Genomic DNA, 20,181 nt, shown 5'->3' with positions numbered 1-20,181 from the left:
AATGTTCTTTCTCTTTCATTTGGTCTTCCATGTGAGATTCTGTCTCCTCTCTCTGTTGCTGTATCTCACTCCTCATTTGTTCCAGCTCCTCTCTCCTTTGTTAGCACATCCCGACTTTCTTCGATGTCTTGTTTCTCTCTTTCAATCTTGTCATTCATGAGTTCCAGTTCGTTCTGCTTTTGTTTGTTCTTTTCCATAAAACCCACCATTTCTTCTCTTTGTTTTTGAGTTTGGATAGCCAGTTCTTCAACCTTCCCCCTCTCCCGTCTTGTCTCATCCATGATCTGATTTACGTCTTCAGACCGTCTTTCTAACTCAGCTTTGATCTGATCCAGCTTTTCCTTCTCCACACGAATGTCTTGTTTGTTTTGTTCTATTTCCTCCAATTGTCCCTGGGTTTCAGACTTCATCAGATCAAACTCATCTCTTTCTTTCATGGTCAATCCCTTCTTTCTCTCAAAGGCTTCTTTTTCCTTCTGTATCTCCTCCTTTACATCTTCAAGTTGTTGTCTTTCCCTCGTGAGCTTTTCCTTCCAGTCTATTTCCATAGGCTCGGTCTGTGCTTCTGCTTCAGCCTTCAAGCTTGTCAAGTCTTCCCTTTGTCTTTTCATCAGTTCAAGACTGATATCCAATTCCTCTTTCTCCTTACTTATCTTACCTCGCCTCTCTTCCAACTGATCTTTCTCTTTCAGTGTTTCATCCTTCCTGTCTTTCACTTCCTTCTTCTCTCTATCTAGTTCTTCACGCATTTTTTCCAACTCAAGCAATTTTGCATTCAGCTGGTCCTTTTCACTGTCAATTTCATCTCTAAGTCTTTTGATTTCACAACTTTCCTGCTTTAAGATGTCCATCTTCCTTCCTATTTCTTCCCGCATTCCATTCTCTTCCTCTTTGAGCCGAGCTATCTTGTTATCCATGTTGTCTTTTTCTCTCACCATTTCTGCCTCTTTCACTCTCAGTTCACCCATTGTGCTTTCTATCATTTCCTTGTCATTATCCACCTCTCGCAACTGTTTTTTCATGTCCGTCGTCATTTGTTCCAAATGTTCTTTCTCTTTCCTTTGGTCTTCCATGTGAGATTCTGTCTTCTCTCTCTGTTGCTGTATCTCACTCCTCATTTGTTCCAGCTCCTCTCTCTCCTTTGTTAGCACATCCCGACTTTCTTCGATGTCTTGTTTCTCTCTTTTAATCTTGTCATTCATGAGTTCCAGTTCGTTCTGCGTTTGTTTGCTCTTTTCCATAAAACCCACAATTTCTTCTCTTTGTTTTTGAGTTTGGATAGCCAGTTCTTCAACCTTCCCCCTCTCCCGTCTTGTCTCATCCATGATCTGATTTACGTCTTCAGACCGTCTTTCTAACTCAGCTTTGATCTGATCTAGCTTTTCCTTCTCCCCACGAATGTCTTGTTTGTTTTGTTCTATTTCCTCCAATTGTCCCTGGGTTTCAGACTTCATCAGATCAAACTCATCTCTTTCTTTCATGGTCAATCCCTTCTTTCTCTCAAAGGCTTCTTTTTCCTTCTGTATCTCCTCCTTTACATCTTCAAGTTGTTGTCTTTCCCTCGTGAGCTTTTCCTTCCAGTCTATTTCCATAGGCTCGGTCTGTGCTTCTGCTTCAGCCTTCAAGCTTGTCAAGTCTTCCCTTTGTCTTTTCATCAGTTCAAGACTGATATCCAATTCCTCTTTCTCCTTACTTATCTCACCTCGCCTCTCTTCCAACTGATCTTTCTCTTTCAGTGTTTCATCCTTCCTGTCTTTCACTTCCTTCTTCTCTCTATCTAGTTCTTCACGCATTTTTTCCAACTCAAGCAATTTTGCATTCAGCTGGTCCTTTTCACTGTCAATTTCATCTCTAAGTCTTTTGATTTCACAGCTTTCCTGCTTTAAGATATCCATCTTCCTTCCTATTTCTTCCCGCATTCTATCCTCTTCCTCTTTGAACCTTGCCATCCTGTTATCCATGTTGTCTTTTTCTCTCACCATTTCTGCCTCTTTCACTCTCAGTTCACCCATTGAGCTTTCTATCATTTCCTTGTCATTATCCACCTCTAGCAACTGTTTTTTCATGTCCGTCGTCATTTGTTCCAAATGTTCTTTCTCTTTCATTTGGTCTTCCATGTGAGATTCTGTCTCCTCTCTCTGTTGCTGTATCTCACTCCTCATTTGTTCCAGCTCCTCTCTCTCCTTTGTTAGCACATCCCGACTTTCTTCGATGTCTTGTTTCTCTCTTTTAATCTTGTCATTCATGAGTTCCAGTTCGTTCTGCTTTTGTTTGCTCTTTTCCATAAAACCCACAATTTCTTCTCTTTGTTTTTGAGTTTGGATAGCCAGTTCTTCAACCTTCCCCCTCTCCCGTCTTGTCTCATCCATGATCTGATTTACGTCTTCAGACCGTCTTTCTAACTCAGCTTTGATCTGATCTAGCTTTTCCTTCTCCCCACGAATGTCTTGTTTGTTTTGTTCTATTTCCTCCAATTGTCCCTGGGTTTCAGACTTCATCAGATCAAACTCATCTCTTTCTTTCATGGTCAATCCCCTCTTTCTCTCAAAGGCTTCTTTTTCCTTCTGTATCTCCTCCTTTACATCTTCAAGTTGTTGTCTTTCCCTCGTGAGCTTTTCCTTCCAGTCTATTTCCATAGGCTCGGTCTGTGCTTCTGCTTCAGCCTTCAAGCTCGTCAAGTCTTCCCTTTGTCTTTTCATCAGTTCAAGACTGATATCCAATTCCTCTTTCTCCTTACTTATCTTACCTCGCCTCTCTTCCAACTGATCTTTCCCTTTCACTGTTTCATCCTTCCTGTCTTTCACTTCCTTCTTCTCTCTATCTAGTTCTTCACGCATTTTTTCCAACTCAAGCAATTTTGCATTCAGCTGGTCCTTTTCACTGTCAATTTCATCTCTAAGTCTTTTGATTTCACAACTTTCCTGCTTTAAGATGTCCATCTTCCTTCCTATTTCTTCCCGCATTCCATCCTCTTCCTCTTTGAACCTTGCCATCTTGTTATCCATGTTGTCTTTTTCTCTCACCATTTCTGCCTCTTTCACTCTCAGTTCACCCATTGTGCTTTCTATCATTTCCTTGTCATTATCCACCTCTAGCAACTGTTTTTTCATGTCCGTCGTCATTTGTTCCAAATGTTCTTTCTCTTTCCTTTGGTCTTCCATGTGAGATTCTGTCTCCTCTCTCTGTTGCTGTATCTCACTCCTCATTTGTTCCAGCTCCTCTCTCTCCTTTGTTAGCACATCCCGACTTTCTTCGATGTCTTGTTTCTCTCTTTTAATCTTGTCATTCATGAGTTCCAGTTCGTTCTGCTTTTGTTTGTTCTTTTCCATAAAACCCACAATTTCTTCTCTTTCTTTTTGAGTTTGGATAGCCAGTTCTTCAACCTTCCCCCTCTCCCGTCTTGTCTCATCCATGATCTGATTTACATCTTCAGACCGTCTTTCTAACTCAGCTTTGATCTGATCCAGCTTTTCCTTCTCCACACGAATGTCTTGTTTGTTTTGTTCTATTTCCTCCAATTGTCCCTGGGTTTCAGACTTCATCAGATCAAACTCATCTCTTTCTTTCATGGTCAATCCCTTCTTTCTCTCAAAGGCTTCTTTTTCCTTCTGTATCACCTCCTTTACATTTTCAAGTTGTTGTCTTTCCCTCGTGAGCTTTTCCTTCCAGTCTATTTCCATAGGCTCGGTCTGTGCTTCTGCTTCAGCCTTCAAGCTTGTCAAGTCTTCCCTTTGTCTTTTCATCAGTTCAAGACTGATATCCAATTCCTCTTTCTCCTTACTTATCTCACCTCGCCTCTCTTCCAACTGATCTTTCTCTTTCAGTGTTTCATCCTTCCTGTCTTTCACTTCCTTCTTCTCTCTATCTAGTTCTTCACACATTTTTTCCAACTCAAGCAATTTTGCATTCAGCTGGTCCTTTTCACTGTCAATTTCATCTCTAAGTCTTTTGATTTCACAGCTTTCCTGCTTTAAGATATCCATCTTCCTTCCTATTTCTTCCCGCATTCTATCCTCTTCCTCTTTGAACCTTGCCATCCTGTTATCCATGTTGTCTTTTTCTCTCACCATTTCTGCCTCTTTCACTCTCAGTTCACCCATTGTGCTTTCTATCATTTCCTTGTCATTATCCACCTCTCGCAACTGTTTTTTCATGTCCGTCGTCATTTGTTCCAAATGTTCTTTCTCTTTCCTTTGGTCTTCCATGTGAGATTCTGTCTTCTCTCTCTGTTGCTGTATCTCACTCCTCATTTGTTCCAGCTCCTCTCTCTCCTTTGTTAGCACATCCCGACTTTCTTCGATGTCTTGTTTCTCTCTTTTAATCTTGTCATTCATGAGTTCCAGTTCGTTCTGCGTTTGTTTGCTCTTTTCCATAAAACCCACAATTTCTTCTCTTTGTTTTTGAGTTTGGATAGCCAGTTCTTCAACCTTCCCCTCTCCCGTCTTGTCTCATCCATGATCTGATTTACGTCTTCAGACCGTCTTTCTAACTCAGCTTTGATCTGATCTAGCTTTTCCTTCTCCCCACGAATGTCTTGTTTGTTTTGTTCTATTTCCTCCAATTGTCCCTGGGTTTCAGACTTCATCAGATCAAACTCATCTCTTTCTTTCATGGTCAATCCCTTCTTTCTCTCAAAGGCTTCTTTTTCCTTCTGTATCTCCTCCTTTACATCTTCAAGTTGTTGTCTTTCCCTCGTGAGCTTTTCCTTCCAGTCTATTTCCATAGGCTCGGTCTGTGCTTCTGCTTCAGCCTTCAAGCTCGTCAAGTCTTCCCTTTGTCTTTTCATCAGTTCAAGACTGATATCCAATTCCTCTTTCTCCTTACTTATCTCACCTCGCCTCTCTTCCAACTGATCTTTCTCTTTCAGTGTTTCATCCTTCCTGTCTTTCACTTCCTTCTTCTCTCTATCTAGTTCTTCACACATTTTTTCCAACTCAAGCAATTTTGCATTCAGCTGGTCCTTTTCACTGTCAATTTCATCTCTAAGTCTTTTGATTTCACAGCTTTCCTGCTTTAAGATATCCATCTTCCTTCCTATTTCTTCCCGCATTCTATCCTCTTCCTCTTTGAACCTTGCCATCCTGTTATCCATGTTGTCTTTTTCTCTCACCATTTCTGCCTCTTTCACTCTCAGTTCACCCATTGTGCTTTCTATCATTTCCTTGTCATTATCCACCTCTCGCAACTGTTTTTTCATGTCCGTCGTCATTTGTTCCAAATGTTCTTTCTCTTTCCTTTGGTCTTCCATGTGAGATTCTGTCTTCTCTCTCTGTTGCTGTATCTCACTCCTCATTTGTTCCAGCTCCTCTCTCTCCTTTGTTAGCACATCCCGACTTTCTTCGATGTCTTGTTTCTCTCTTTTAATCTTGTCATTCATGAGTTCCAGTTCGTTCTGCGTTTGTTTGCTCTTTTCCATAAAACCCACAATTTCTTCTCTTTGTTTTTGAGTTTGGATAGCCAGTTCTTCAACCTTCCCCCTCTCCCGTCTTGTCTCATCCATGATCTGATTTACGTCTTCAGACCGTCTTTCTAACTCAGCTTTGATCTGATCTAGCTTTTCCTTCTCCCCACGAATGTCTTGTTTGTTTTGTTCTATTTCCTCCAATTGTCCCTGGGTTTCAGACTTCATCAGATCAAACTCATCTCTTTCTTTCATGGTCAATCCCTTCTTTCTCTCAAAGGCTTCTTTTTCCTTCTGTATCTCCTCCTTTACATCTTCAAGTTGTTGTCTTTCCCTCGTGAGCTTTTCCTTCCAGTCTATTTCCATAGGCTCGGTCTGTGCTTCTGCTTCAGCCTTCAAGCTCGTCAAGTCTTCCCTTTGTCTTTTCATCAGTTCAAGACTGATATCCAATTCCTCTTTCTCCTTACTTATCTCACCTCGCCTCTCTTCCAACTGATCTTTCTCTTTCAGTGTTTCATCCTTCCTGTCTTTCACTTCCTTCTTCTCTCTATCTAGTTCTTCACACATTTTTTCCAACTCAAGCAATTTTGCATTCAGCTGGTCCTTTTCACTGTCAATTTCATCTCTAAGTCTTTTGATTTCACAGCTTTCCTGCTTTAAGATATCCATCTTCCTTCCTATTTCTTCCCGCATTCTATCCTCTTCCTCTTTGAACCTTGCCATCCTGTTATCCATGTTGTCTTTTTCTCTCACCATTTCTGCCTCTTTCACTCTCAGTTCACCCATTGTGCTTTCTATCATTTCCTTGTCATTATCCACCTCTCGCAACTGTTTTTTCATGTCCGTCGTCATTTGTTCCAAATGTTCTTTCTCTTTCCTTTGGTCTTCCATGTGAGATTCTGTCTTCTCTCTCTGTTGCTGTATCTCACTCCTCATTTGTTCCAGCTCCTCTCTCTCCTTTGTTAGCACATCCCGACTTTCTTCGATGTCTTGTTTCTCTCTTTTAATCTTGTCATTCATGAGTTCCAGTTCGTTCTGCGTTTGTTTGCTCTTTTCCATAAAACCCACAATTTCTTCTCTTTGTTTTTGAGTTTGGATAGCCAGTTCTTCAACCTTCCCCTCTCCCGTCTTGTCTCATCCATGATCTGATTTACGTCTTCAGACCGTCTTTCTAACTCAGCTTTGATCTGATCTAGCTTTTCCTTCTCCCCACGAATGTCTTGTTTGTTTTGTTCTATTTCCTCCAATTGTCCCTGGGTTTCAGACTTCATCAGATCAAACTCATCTCTTTCTTTCATGGTCAATCCCTTCTTTCTCTCAAAGGCTTCTTTTTCCTTCTGTATCTCCTCCTTTACATCTTCAAGTTGTTGTCTTTCCCTCGTGAGCTTTTCCTTCCAGTCTATTTCCATAGGCTCGGTCTGTGCTTCTGCTTCAGCCTTCAAGCTTGTCAAGTCTTCCCTTTGTCTTTTCATCAGTTCAAGACTGATATCCAATTCCTCTTTCTCCTTACTTATCTCACCTCGCCTCTCTTCCAACTGATCTTTCTCTTTCAGTGTTTCATCCTTCCTGTCTTTCACTTCCTTCTTCTCTCTATCTAGTTCTTCACGCATTTTTTCCAACTCAAGCAATTTTGCATTCAGCTGGTCCTTTTCACTGTCAATTTCATCTCTAAGTCTTTTGATTTCACAGCTTTCCTGCTTTAAGATATCCATCTTCCTTCCTATTTCTTCCCGCATTCTATCCTCTTCCTCTTTGAACCTTGCCATCCTGTTATCCATGTTGTCTTTTTCTCTCACCATTTCTGCCTCTTTCACTCTCAGTTCACCCATTGTGCTTTCTATCATTTCCTTGTCATTATCCACCTCTCGCAACTGTTTTTTCATGTCCGTCGTCATTTGTTCCAAATGTTCTTTCTCTTTCCTTTGGTCTTCCATGTGAGATTCTGTCTTCTCTCTCTGTTGCTGTATCTCACTCCTCATTTGTTCCAGCTCCTCTCTCTCCTTTGTTAGCACATCCCGACTTTCTTCGATGTCTTGTTTCTCTCTTTTAATCTTGTCATTCATGAGTTCCAGTTCGTTCTGCGTTTGTTTGCTCTTTTCCATAAAACCCACAATTTCTTCTCTTTGTTTTTGAGTTTGGATAGCCAGTTCTTCAACCTTCCCCTCTCCCGTCTTGTCTCATCCATGATCTGATTTACGTCTTCAGACCGTCTTTCTAACTCAGCTTTGATCTGATCTAGCTTTTCCTTCTCCCCACGAATGTCTTGTTTGTTTTGTTCTATTTCCTCCAATTGTCCCTGGGTTTCAGACTTCATCAGATCAAACTCATCTCTTTCTTTCATGGTCAATCCCTTCTTTCTCTCAAAGGCTTCTTTTTCCTTCTGTATCTCCTCCTTTACATCTTCAAGTTGTTGTCTTTCCCTCGTGAGCTTTTCCTTCCAGTCTATTTCCATAGGCTCGGTCTGTGCTTCTGCTTCAGCCTTCAAGCTCGTCAAGTCTTCCCTTTGTCTTTTCATCAGTTCAAGACTGATATCCAATTCCTCTTTCTCCTTACTTATCTCACCTCGCCTCTCTTCCAACTGATCTTTCTCTTTCAGTGTTTCATCCTTCCTGTCTTTCACTTCCTTCTTCTCTCTATCTAGTTCTTCACACATTTTTTCCAACTCAAGCAATTTTGCATTCAGCTGGTCCTTTTCACTGTCAATTTCATCTCTAAGTCTTTTGATTTCACAGCTTTCCTGCTTTAAGATATCCATCTTCCTTCCTATTTCTTCCCGCATTCTATCCTCTTCCTCTTTGAACCTTGCCATCCTGTTATCCATGTTGTCTTTTTCTCTCACCATTTCTGCCTCTTTCACTCTCAGTTCACCCATTGTGCTTTCTATCATTTCCTTGTCATTATCCACCTCTCGCAACTGTTTTTTCATGTCCGTCGTCATTTGTTCCAAATGTTCTTTCTCTTTCCTTTGGTCTTCCATGTGAGATTCTGTCTTCTCTCTCTGTTGCTGTATCTCACTCCTCATTTGTTCCAGCTCCTCTCTCTCCTTTGTTAGCACATCCCGACTTTCTTCGATGTCTTGTTTCTCTCTTTTAATCTTGTCATTCATGAGTTCCAGTTCGTTCTGCGTTTGTTTGCTCTTTTCCATAAAACCCACAATTTCTTCTCTTTGTTTTTGAGTTTGGATAGCCAGTTCTTCAACCTTCCCCCTCTCCCGTCTTGTCTCATCCATGATCTGATTTACGTCTTCAGACCGTCTTTCTAACTCAGCTTTGATCTGATCTAGCTTTTCCTTCTCCCCACGAATGTCTTGTTTGTTTTGTTCTATTTCCTCCAATTGTCCCTGGGTTTCAGACTTCATCAGATCAAACTCATCTCTTTCTTTCATGGTCAATCCCTTCTTTCTCTCAAAGGCTTCTTTTTCCTTCTGTATCTCCTCCTTTACATCTTCAAGTTGTTGTCTTTCCCTCGTGAGCTTTTCCTTCCAGTCTATTTCCATAGGCTCGGTCTGTGCTTCTGCTTCAGCCTTCAAGCTTGTCAAGTCTTCCCTTTGTCTTTTCATCAGTTCAAGACTGATATCCAATTCCTCTTTCTCCTTACTTATCTTACCTCGCCTCTCTTCCAACTGATCTTTCTCTTTCAGTGTTTCATCCTTCCTGTCTTTCACTTCCTTCTTCTCTCTATCTAGTTCTTCACACATTTTTTCCAACTCAAGCAATTTTGCATTCAGCTGGTCCTTTTCACTGTCAATTTCATCTCTAAGTCTTTTGATTTCACAGCTTTCCTGCTTTAAGATATCCATCTTCCTTCCTATTTCTTCCCGCATTCTATCCTCTTCCTCTTTGAACCTTGCCATCCTGTTATCCATGTTGTCTTTTTCTCTCACCATTTCTGCCTCTTTCACTCTCAGTTCACCCATTGTGCTTTCTATCATTTCCTTGTCATTATCCACCTCTCGCAACTGTTTTTTCATGTCCGTCGTCATTTGTTCCAAATGTTCTTTCTCTTTCCTTTGGTCTTCCATGTGAGATTCTGTCTTCTCTCTCTGTTGCTGTATCTCACTCCTCATTTGTTCCAGCTCCTCTCTCTCCTTTGTTAGCACATCCCGACTTTCTTCGATGTCTTGTTTCTCTCTTTTAATCTTGTCATTCATGAGTTCCAGTTCGTTCTGCGTTTGTTTGCTCTTTTCCATAAAACCCACAATTTCTTCTCTTTGTTTTTGAGTTTGGATAGCCAGTTCTTCAACCTTCCCCCTCTCCCGTCTTGTCTCATCCATGATCTGATTTACGTCTTCAGACCGTCTTTCTAACTCAGCTTTGATCTGATCTAGCTTTTCCTTCTCCCCACGAATGTCTTGTTTGTTTTGTTCTATTTCCTCCAATTGTCCCTGGGTTTCAGACTTCATCAGATCAAACTCATCTCTTTCTTTCATGGTCAATCCCTTCTTTCTCTCAAAGGCTTCTTTTTCCTTCTGTATCTCCTCCTTTACATCTTCAAGTTGTTGTCTTTCCCTCGTGAGCTTTTCCTTCCAGTCTATTTCCATAGGCTCGGTCTGTGCTTCTGCTTCAGCCTTCAAGCTCGTCAAGTCTTCCCTTTGTCTTTTCATCAGTTCAAGACTGATATCCAATTCCTCTTTCTCCTTACTTATCTTACCTCGCCTCTCTTCCAACTGATCTTTCTCTTTCAGTGTTTCATCCTTCCTGTCTTTCACTTCCTTCTTCTCTCTATCTAGTTCTTCACGCATTTTTTCCAACTCAAGCAATTTTGCATTCAGCTGGTCCTTTTCACTGTCAATTTCATCTCTAAGTCTTTTGATTTCACAACTTTCCTGCTTTAAGATGTCCATCTTCCTTCCGATTTCTTCATGCATTCTATCCTCTTCCTCTTTGAACCTTACCATCCTGTTATCCATGTTGTCTTTTTCTCTCACCATTTCTGCCTCTTTCACTCTCAGTTCACCCATTGTGCTTTCTATCATTTCCTTGTCATTATCCACCTCTCGCAACTGTTTTTTCATGTCCGTTGTCATTTGTTCCAAATGTTCTTTCTCTTTCCTTTGGTCTTCCATGTGAGATTCTGTCTTCTCTCTCTGTTGCTGTATCTCACTCCTCATTTGTTCCAGCTCCTCTCTCTCCTTTGTTAGCACATCCCGACTTTCTTCGATGTCTTGTTTCTCTCTTTCAATCTTGTCATTCATGAGTTCCAGTTCGTTCTGCGTTTGTTTGCTCTTTTCCATAAAACCCACAATTTCTTCTCTTTGTTTTTGAGTTTGGATAGCCAGTTCTTCAACCTTCCCCCTCTCCCGTCTTGTCTCATCCATGATCTGATTTACGTCTTCAGACCGTCTTTCTAACTCAGCTTTGATCTGATCCAGCTTTTCCTTCTCCATACGAATGTCTTGTTTGTTTTGTTCTATTTCCTCCAATTGTCCCTGGGTTTCAGACTTCATCAGATCAAACTCATCTCTTTCTTTCATGGTCAATCCCTTCTTTCTCTCAAAGGCTTCTTTTTCCTTCTGTATCTCCTCCTTTACATCTTCAAGTTGTTGTCTTTCCCTCGTGAGCTTTTCCTTCCAGTCTATTTCCATAGGCTCGGTCTGTGCTTCTGCTTCAGCCTTCAAGCTTGTCAAGTCTTCCCTTTGTCTTTTCATCAGTTCAAGACTGATATCCAATTCCTCTTTCTCCTTACTTATCTTACCTCGCCTCTCTTCCAACTGATCTTTCTCTTTCAGTGTTTCATCCTTCCTGTCTTTCACTTCCTTCTTCTCTCTATCTAGTTCTTCACGCATTTTTTCCAACTCAAGCAATTTTGCATTCAGCTGGTCCTTTTCACTGTCAATTTCATCTCTAAGTCTTTTGATTTCACAACTTTCCTGCTTTAAGATGTCCATCTTCCTTCCGATTTCTTCACGCATTCTATCCTCTTCCTCTTTGAACCTTGCCATCCTGTTATCCATGTTGTCTTTTTCTCTCACCATTTCTGCCTCTTTCACTCTCAGTTCACCCATTGTGCTTTCTATCATTTCCTTGTTATTATCCACCTCTAGCAACTGTTTTTTCATGTCCGTTGTCATTTGTTCCAAATGTTCTTTCTCTTTCCTTTGGTCTTCCATGTGAGATTCTGTCTCCTCTCTCTGTTGCTGTATCTCACTCCTCATTTGTTCCAGCTCCTCTCTCTCCTTTGTTAGCACATCCCGACTTTCTTCGATGTCTTGTTTCTCTCTTTTAATCTTGTCATTCATGAGTTCCAGTTCGTTCTGCGTTTGTTTGCTCTTTTCCATAAAACCCACAATTTCTTCTCTTTGTTTTTGAGTTTGGATAGCCAGTTCTTCAACCTTCCCCTCTCCCGTCTTGTCTCATCCATGATCTGATTTACGTCTTCAGACCGTCTTTCTAACTCAGCTTTGATCTGATCCAGCTTTTCCTTCTCCACACGAATGTCTTGTTTGTTTTGTTCTATTTCCTCCAATTGTCCCTGGGTTTCAGACTTCATCAGATCAAACTCATCTCTTTCTTTCATGGTCAATCCCTTCTTTCTCTCAAAGGCTTCTTTTTCCTTCTGTATCTCCTCCTTTACATCTTCAAGTTGTTGTCTTTCCCTCGTGAGCTTTTCCTTCCAGTCTATTTCCATAGGCTCGGTCTGTGCTTCTGCTTCAGCCTTCAAGCTTGTCAAGTCTTCCCTTTGTCTTTTCATCAGTTCAAGACTGATATCCAATTCCTCTTTCTCCTTACTTATCTTACCTCGCCTCTCTTCCAACTGATCTTTCTCTTTCAGTGTTTCATCCTTCCTGTCTTTCACTTCCTTCTTCTCTCTATCTAGTTCTTCACGCATTTTTTCCAACTCAAGCAATTTTGCATTCAGCTGGTCCTTTTCACTGTCAATTTCATCTCTAAGTCTTTTGATTTCACAACTTTCCTGCTTTAAGATGTCCATCTTCCTTCCGATTTCTTCACGCATTCTATCCTCTTCCTCTTTGAACCTTGCCATCCTGTTATCCATGTTGTCTTTTTCTCTCACCATTTCTGCCTCTTTCACTCTCAGTTCACCCATTGTGCTTTCTATCATTTCCTTGTTATTATCCACCTCTAGCAACTGTTTTTTCATGTCCGTTGTCATTTGTTCCAAATGTTCTTTCTCTTTCCTTTGGTCTTCCATGTGAGATTCTGTCTCCTCTCTCTGTTGCTGTATCTCACTCCTCATTTGTTCCAGCTCCTCTCTCTCCTTTGTTAGCACATCCCGACTTTCTTCGATGTCTTGTTTCTCTCTTTTAATCTTGTCATTCATGACTTCCAGTTCGTTCTGCGTTTGTTTGCTCTTTTCCATAAAACCCACCATTTCTTCTCTTTGTTTTTGAGTTTGGATAGCCAGTTCTTCAACCTTCCCCCTCTCCCGTCTTGTCTCATCCATGATCTGATTTACGTCTTCAGACCGACTTTCTAACTCAGCTTTGATCTGATCCAGCTTTTCCTTCTCCACACGAATGTCTTGTTTGTTTTGTTCTATTTCCTCCAATTGTCCCTGGGTTTCAGACTTCATCAGATCAAACTCATCTCTTTCTTTCATGGTCAATCCCTTCTTTCTCTCAAAGGCTTCTTTTTCCTTCTGTATCTCCTCCTTTACATCTTCAAGTTGTTGTCTTTCCCTCGTGAGCTTTTCCTTCCAGTCTATTTCCATAGGCTCGGTCTGTGCTTCTGCTTCAGCCTTCAAGCTTGTCAAGTCTTCCCTTTGTCTTTTCATCAGTTCAAGACTGATATCCAATTCCTCTTTCTCCTTACTTATCTTACCTGCCTCTCTTCCAACTGATCTTTCTCTTTCAGTGTTTCATCCTTCCTGTCTTTCACTTCCTTCTTCTCTCTATCTAGTTCTTCACGCATTTTTTCCAACTCAAGCAATTTTGCATTCAGCTGGTCCTTTTCACTGTCAATTTCATCTCTAAGTCTTTTGATTTCACAACTTTCCTGCTTTAAGATGTCCATCTTCCTTCCGATTTCTTCACGCATTCTATCCTCTTCCTCTTTGAACCTTGCCATCCTGTTATCCATGTTGTCTTTTTCTCTCACCATTTCTGCCTCTTTCACTCTCAGTTCACCCATTGTGCTTTCTATCATTTCCTTGTCATTATCCACCTCTAGCAACTGTTTTTTCATGTCCGTTGTCATTTGTTCCAAATGTCCTTTCTCTTTCCTTTGGTCTTCCATGTGAGATTCTGTCTCCTCTCTCTGTTGCTGTATCTCACTCCTCATTTGTTCCAGCTCCTCTCTCTCCTTTGTTAGCACATCTCGACTTTCTTCGATGTCTTGTTTCTCTCTTTCAATCTTGTCATTCATGAGTTCCAGTTCGTTCTGCGTATGTTTGCTCTTTTCCATAAAACCCACCATTTCTTCTCTTTGTTTTTGAGTTTGGATAGCCAGTTCTTCAACCTTCCCCCTCTCCCGTCTTGTCTCATCCATGATCTGATTTACGTCTTCAGACCGTCTTTCTAACTCAGCTTTGATCTGATCCAGCTTTTCCTTCTCCACACGAATGTCTTGTTTGTTTTGTTCTATTTCCTCCAATTGTCCCTGGGTTTCAGACTTCATCAGATCAAACTCATCTCTTTCTTTCATGGTCAATCCCTTCTTTCTCTCAAAGTCTTCTTTTTCCTTCTGTATCTCCTCCTTTACATCTTCAAGTTGTTGTCTTTCCTCGTGAGCTTTTCCTTCCAGTCTATTTCCATAGGCTCGGTCTGTGCTTCTGCTTCAGCCTTCAAGCTTGTCAAGTCTTCCCTTTGTCTTTTCATCAGTTCAAGACTGATATCCAATTCCTCTTTCTCCTTACTTATCTTACCTCGCCTCTCTTCCAACTGATCTTTCTCTTTCAGTGTTTCATCCTTCCTGTCTTTCACTTCCTTCTTCTCTCTATCTAGTTCTTCACGCATTTTTTCCAACTCAAGCAATTTTGCATTCAGCTGGTCCTTTTCACTGTCAATTTCATCTCTAAGTCTTTTGATTTCACAACTTTCCTGCTTTAAGATGTCCATCTTCCTTCCGATTTCTTCACGCATTCTATCCTCTTCCTCTTTGAACCTTGCCATCCTGTTATCCATGTTGTCTTTTTCTCTCACCATTTCTGCCTCTTTCACTCTCAGTTCACCCATTGTGCTTTCTATCATTTCCTTGTCATTATCCACCTCTAGCAACTGCTTTTTCATGTCCGTTGTCATTTGTTCCAAATGTTCTTTCTCTTTCCTTTGGTCTTCCATGTGAGATTCTGTCTCCTCTCTCTGTTGCTGTATCTCACTCCTCATTTGTTCCAGCTCCTCTCTCTCCTTTGTTAGCACATCTCGACTTTCTTCGATGTCTTGTTTCTCTCTTTCAATCTTGTCATTCATGAGTTCCAGTTCGTTCTGCGTTTGTTTGCTCTTTTCCATAAAACCCACCATTTCTTCTCTTTGTTTTTGAGTTTGGATAGCCAGTTCTTCAACCTTCCCCCTCTCCCGTCTTGTCTCATCCATGATCTGATTTACGTCTTCAGACCGTCTTTCTAACTCAGCTTTGATCTGATCCAGCTTTTCCTTCTCCACACGAATGTCTTGTTTGTTTTGTTCTATTTCCTCCAATTGTCCCTGGGTTTCAGACTTCATCAGATCAAACTCATCTCTTTCTTTCATGGTCAATCCTTCTTTCTCTCAAAGGCTTCTTTTTCCTTCTGTATCTCCTCCTTTACATCTTCAAGTTGTTGTCTTTCCCTCGTGAGCTTTTCCTTCCAGTCTATTTCCATAGGCTCGGTCTGTGCTTCTGCTTCAGCCTTCAAGCTTGTCAAGTCTTCCCTTTGTCTTTTCATCAGTTCAAGACTGATATCCAATTCCTCTTTCTCCTTATTTATCTTACCTGCCCTCTCTTCCAACTGATCTTTCTCTTTCAGTGTTTCATCCTTCCTGTCTTTCACTTCCTTCTTCTCTCTATCTAGTTCTTCACGCATTTTTTCCAACTCAAGCAATTTTGCATTCAGCTGGTCCTTTTCACTGTCAATTTCATCTCTAAGTCTTTTGATTTCACAACTTTCCTGCTTTAAGATGTCCATCTTCCTTCCGATTTCTTCACGCATTCTATCCTCTTCCTCTTTGAACCTTACCATCCTGTTATCCATGTTGTCTTTTTCTCTCACCATTTCTGCCTCTTTCACTCTCAGTTCACCCATTGTGCTTTCTATCATTTCCTTGTCATTATCCACCTCTAGCAACTGCTTTTTCATGTCCGTTGTCATTTGTTCCAAATGTTCTTTCTCTTTCCTTTGGTCTTCCATGTGAGATTCTGTCTCCTCTCTCTGTTGCTGTATCTCACTCCTCATTTGTTCCAGCTCCTCTCTCTCCTTTGTTAGCACATCTCGACTTTCTTCGATGTCTTGTTTCTCTCTTTCAATCTTGTCATTCATGAGTTCCAGTTCGTTCTGCGTTTGTTTGCTCTTTTCCATAAAACCCACCATTTCTTCTCTTTGTTTTTGAGTTTGGATAGCCAGTTCTTCAACCTTCCCCCTCTCCCGTCTTGTCTCATCCATGATCTGATTTACGTCTTCAGACCGTCTTTCTAACTCAGCTTTGATCTGATCCAGCTTTTCCTTCTCCATACGAATGTCTTGTTTGTTTTGTTCTATTTCCTCCAATTGTCCCTGGGTTTCAGACTTCATCAGATCAAACTCATCTCTTTCTTTCATGGTCAATCCCTTCTTTCTCTCAAAGGCTTCTTTTTCCTTCTGTATCTCCTCCTTTACATCTTCAAGTTGTTGTCTTTCCCTCGTGAGCTTTTCCTTCCAGTCTATTTCCATAGGCTCGGTCTGTGCTTCTGCTTCAGCTTTCAAGCTTGTCAAGTCTTCCCTTTGTCTTTTCATCAGTTCAAGACTGATATCCAATTCCTCTTTCTCCTTATTTATCTTACCTGCCCTCTCTTCCAACTGATCTTTCTCTTTCAGTGTTTCATCCTTCCTGTCTTTCACTTCCTTCTTCTCTCTATCTAGTTCTTCACGCATTTTTTCCAACTCAAGCAATTTTGCATTCAGCTGGTCCTTTTCACTGTCAATTTCATCTCTAAGTCTTTTGATTTCACAACTTTCCTGCTTTAAGATGTCCATCTTCCTTCCGATTTCTTCACGCATTCTATCCTCTTCCTCTTTGAACCTTACCATCCTGTTATCCATGTTGTCTTTTTCTCTCACCATTTCTGCCTCTTTCACTCTCAGTTCACCCATTGTGCTTTCTATCATTTCCTTGTCATTATCCACCTCTAGCAACTGCTTTTTCATGTCCGTTGTCATTTGTTCCAAATGTTCTTTCTCTTTCCTTTGGTCTTCCATGTGAGATTCTGTCTCCTCTCTCTGTTGCTGTATCTCACTCCTCATTTGTTCCAGCTCCTCTCTCTCCTTTGTTAGCACATCTCGACTTTCTTCGATGTCTTGTTTCTCTCTTTCAATCTTGTCATTCATGAGTTCCAGTTCGTTCTGCGTTTGTTTGCTCTTTTCCATAAAACCCACCATTTCTTCTCTTTGTTTTTGAGTTTGGATAGCCAGTTCTTCAACCTTCCCCCTCTCCCGTCTTGTCTCATCCATGATCTGATTTACGTCTTCAGACCGTCTTTCTAACTCAGCTTTGATCTGATCCAGCTTTTCCTTCTCCACACGAATGTCTTGTTTGTTTTGTTCTATTTCCTCCAATTGTCCCTGGGTTTCAGACTTCATCAGATCAAACTCATCTCTTTCTTTCATGGTCAATTCCTTCTTTCTCTCAAAGGCTTCTTTTTCCTTCTGTATCTCCTCCTTTACATCTTCAAGTTGTTGTCTTTCCCTCGTGAGCTTTTCCTTCCAGTCTATTTCCATAGGCTCGGTCTGTGCTTCTGCTTCAGCCTTCAAGCTTGTCAAGTCTTCCCTTTGTCTTTTCATCAGTTCAAGACTGATATCCAATTCCTCTTTCTCCTTATTTATCTTACCTGCCCTCTCTTCCAACTGATCTTTCTCTTTCAGTGTTTCATCCTTCCTGTCTTTCACTTCCTTCTTCTCTCTATCTAGTTCTTCACGCATTTTTTCCAACTCAAGCAATTTTGCATTCAGCTGGTCCTTTTCACTGTCAATTTCATCTCTAAGTCTTTTGATTTCACAACTTTCCTGCTTTAAGATGTCCATCTTCCTTCCGATTTCTTCACGCATTCTATCCTCTTCCTCTTTGAACCTTACCATCCTGTTATCCATGTTGTCTTTTTCTCTCACCATTTCTGCCTCTTTCACTCTCAGTTCACCCATTGTGCTTTCTATCATTTCCTTGTCATTATCCACCTCTAGCAACTGCTTTTTCATGTCCGTTGTCATTTGTTCCAAATGTTCTTTCTCTTTCCTTTGGTCTTCCATGTGAGATTCTGTCTCCTCTCTCTGTTGCTGTATCTCACTCCTCATTTGTTCCAGCTCCTCTCTCTCCTTTGTTAGCACATCTCGACTTTCTTCAATGTCTTGTTTCTCTCTTTCAATCTTGTCATTCATGAGTTCCAGTTCGTTCTGCGTTTGTTTGCTCTTTTCCATAAAACCCACCATTTCTTCTCTTTGTTTTTGAGTTTGGATAGCCAGTTCTTCAACCTTCCCCCTCTCCCGTCTTGTCTCATCCATGATCTGATTTACGTCTTCAGACCGTCTTTCTAACTCAGCTTTGATCTGATCCAGCTTTTCCTTCTCCACACGAATGTCTTGTTTGTTTTGTTCTATTTCCTCCAATTGTCCCTGGGTTTCAGACTTCATCAGATCAAACTCATCTCTTTCTTTCATGGTCAATTCCTTCTTTCTCTCAAAGGCTTCTTTTTCCTTCTGTATCTCCTCCTTTACATCTTCAAGTTGTTGTCTTTCCCTCGTGAGCTTTTCCTTCCAATCTATTTCCATAGGCTCGGTCTGTGCTTCTGCTTCAGCCTTCAAGCTTGTCAAGTCTTCCCTTTGTCTTTTCATCAGTTCAAGACTGATATCCAATTCCTCTTTCTCCTTATTTATCTTACCTGCCCTCTCTTCCAACTGATCTTTCTCTTTCAGTGTTTCATCCTTCCTGTCTTTCACTTCCTTCTTCTCTCTATCTAGTTCTTCACGCATTTTTTCCAACTCAAGCAATTTTGCATTCAGCTGGTCCTTTTCACTGTCAATTTCATCTCTAAGTCTTTTGATTTCACAACTTTCCTGCTTTAAGATGTCCATCTTCCTTCCGATTTCTTCACGCATTCTATCCTCTTCCTCTTTGAACCTTACCATCCTGTTATCCATGTTGTCTTTTTCTCTCACCATTTCTGCCTCTTTCACTCTCAGTTCACCCATTGTGCTTTCTATCATTTCCTTGTCATTATCCACCTCTAGCAACTGCTTTTTCATGTCCGTTGTCATTTGTTCCAAATGTTCTTTCTCTTTCCTTTGGTCTTCCATGTGAGATTCTGTCTCCTCTCTCTGTTGCTGTATCTCACTCCTCATTTGTTCCAGCTCCTCTCTCTCCTTTGTTAGCACATCTCGACTTTCTTCGATGTCTTGTTTCTCTCTTTCAATCTTGTCATTCATGAGTTCCAGTTCGTTCTGCGTTTGTTTGCTCTTTTCCATAAAACCCACCATTTCTTCTCTTTGTTTTTGAGTTTGGATAGCCAGTTCTTCAACCTTCCCCCTCTCCCGTCTTGTCTCATCCATGATCTGATTTACGTCTTCAGACCGTCTTTCTAACTCAGCTTTGATCTGATCCAGCTTTTCCTTCTCCACACGAATGTCTTGTTTGTTTTGTTCTATTTCCTCCAATTGTCCCTGGGTTTCAGACTTCATCAGATCAAACTCATCTCTTTCTTTCATGGTCAATTCCTTCTTTCTCTCAAAGGCTTCTTTTTCCTTCTGTATCTCCTCCTTTACATCTTCAAGTTGTTGTCTTTCCCTCGTGAGCTTTTCCTTCCAATCTATTTCCATAGGCTCGGTCTGTGCTTCTGCTTCAGCCTTCAAGCTTGTCAAGTCTTCCCTTTGTCTTTTCATCAGTTCAAGACTGATATCCAATTCCTCTTTCTCCTTATTTATCTTACCTGCCCTCTCTTCCAACTGATCTTTCTCTTTCAGTGTTTCATCCTTCCTGTCTTTCACTTCCTTCTTCTCTCTATCTAGTTCTTCACGCATTTTTTCCAACTCAAGCAATTTTGCATTCAGCTGGTCCTTTTCACTGTCAATTTCATCTCTAAGTCTTTTGATTTCACAACTTTCCTGCTTTAAGATGTCCATCTTCCTTCCGATTTCTTCATGCATTCTATCCTCTTCCTCTTTGAACCTTACCATCCTGTTATCCATGTTGTCTTTTTCTCTCACCATTTCTGCCTCTTTCACTCTCAGTTCACCCATTGTGCTTTCTATCATTTCCTTGTCATTATCCACCTCTAGCAACTGCTTTTTCATGTCCGTTGTCATTTGTTCCAAATGTTCTTTCTCTTTCCTTTGGTCTTCCATGTGAGATTCTGTCTCCTCTCTCTGTTGCTGTATCTCACTCCTCATTTGTTCCAGCTCCTCTCTCTCCTTTGTTAGCACATCTCGACTTTCTTCGATGTCTTGTTTCTCTCTTTCAATCTTGTCATTCATGAGTTCCAGTTCGTTCTGCGTTTGTTTGCTCTTTTCCATAAAACCCACCATTTCCTCTCTTTGTTTTTGAGTTTGGATAGCCAGTTCTTCAACCTTCCCCTCTCCCGTCTTGTCTCATCCATGATCTGATTTACGTCTTCAGACCGTCTTTCTAACTCAGCTTTGATCTGATCCAGCTTTTCCTTCTCCACACG

The 20,181-nt window shown here is 41.0% G+C and overlaps 3 protein-coding genes across 3 annotated transcripts; all 3 read right to left on the bottom strand.

Moving 5' to 3' along the window:
• Positions 1-65: 65 nt before the first annotated feature.
• Positions 66-4,100, bottom strand: LOC135549320 (trichohyalin-like). The gene has a single exon (XM_064979327.1). It carries the CDS (start codon positions 4,098-4,100, stop codon positions 66-68), a length of 4,035 nt encoding a protein of 1,344 aa, XP_064835399.1.
• A 230-nt stretch (positions 4,101-4,330) lies between these two features.
• LOC135549319 (trichohyalin-like) lies at positions 4,331-6,480 on the bottom strand. Its single transcript, XM_064979326.1, has one exon. It carries the CDS (start codon positions 6,458-6,460, stop codon positions 4,331-4,333), a length of 2,130 nt encoding a protein of 709 aa, XP_064835398.1. The 5' UTR covers positions 6,461-6,480.
• An 8,569-nt stretch (positions 6,481-15,049) lies between these two features.
• On the bottom strand, positions 15,050-19,807 carry LOC135549318 (trichohyalin-like). Its single transcript, XM_064979324.1, has one exon. It carries the CDS (start codon positions 19,805-19,807, stop codon positions 15,050-15,052), a length of 4,758 nt encoding a protein of 1,585 aa, XP_064835396.1.
• Between the last annotated feature and the right edge of the window lie 374 nt (positions 19,808-20,181).

The sequence above is a fragment of the Oncorhynchus masou genome, chromosome 12 (genome assembly GCF_036934945.1).
Source record: "Oncorhynchus masou masou isolate Uvic2021 chromosome 12, UVic_Omas_1.1, whole genome shotgun sequence".
In the NCBI taxonomy this organism is placed as follows: domain Eukaryota; kingdom Metazoa; phylum Chordata; class Actinopteri; order Salmoniformes; family Salmonidae; genus Oncorhynchus; species Oncorhynchus masou.
This window is presented reverse-complemented; position numbering and strand designations above follow the sequence as displayed.

Excerpts from the sequence above, each read along its gene's own strand:
- LOC135549320 (XM_064979327.1), bottom strand. The coding sequence starts at position 4,100 with ATGGGTGAACTGAGAGTGAAAGAGGCAGAAATGGTGAGAGAAAAAGAC.
- LOC135549319 (XM_064979326.1), bottom strand. The coding sequence starts at position 6,460 with ATGGAAAAGAGCAAACAAACGCAGAACGAACTGGAACTCATGAATGAC.
- LOC135549318 (XM_064979324.1), bottom strand. The coding sequence starts at position 19,807 with ATGAAAAAGCAGTTGCTAGAGGTGGATAATGACAAGGAAATGATAGAA.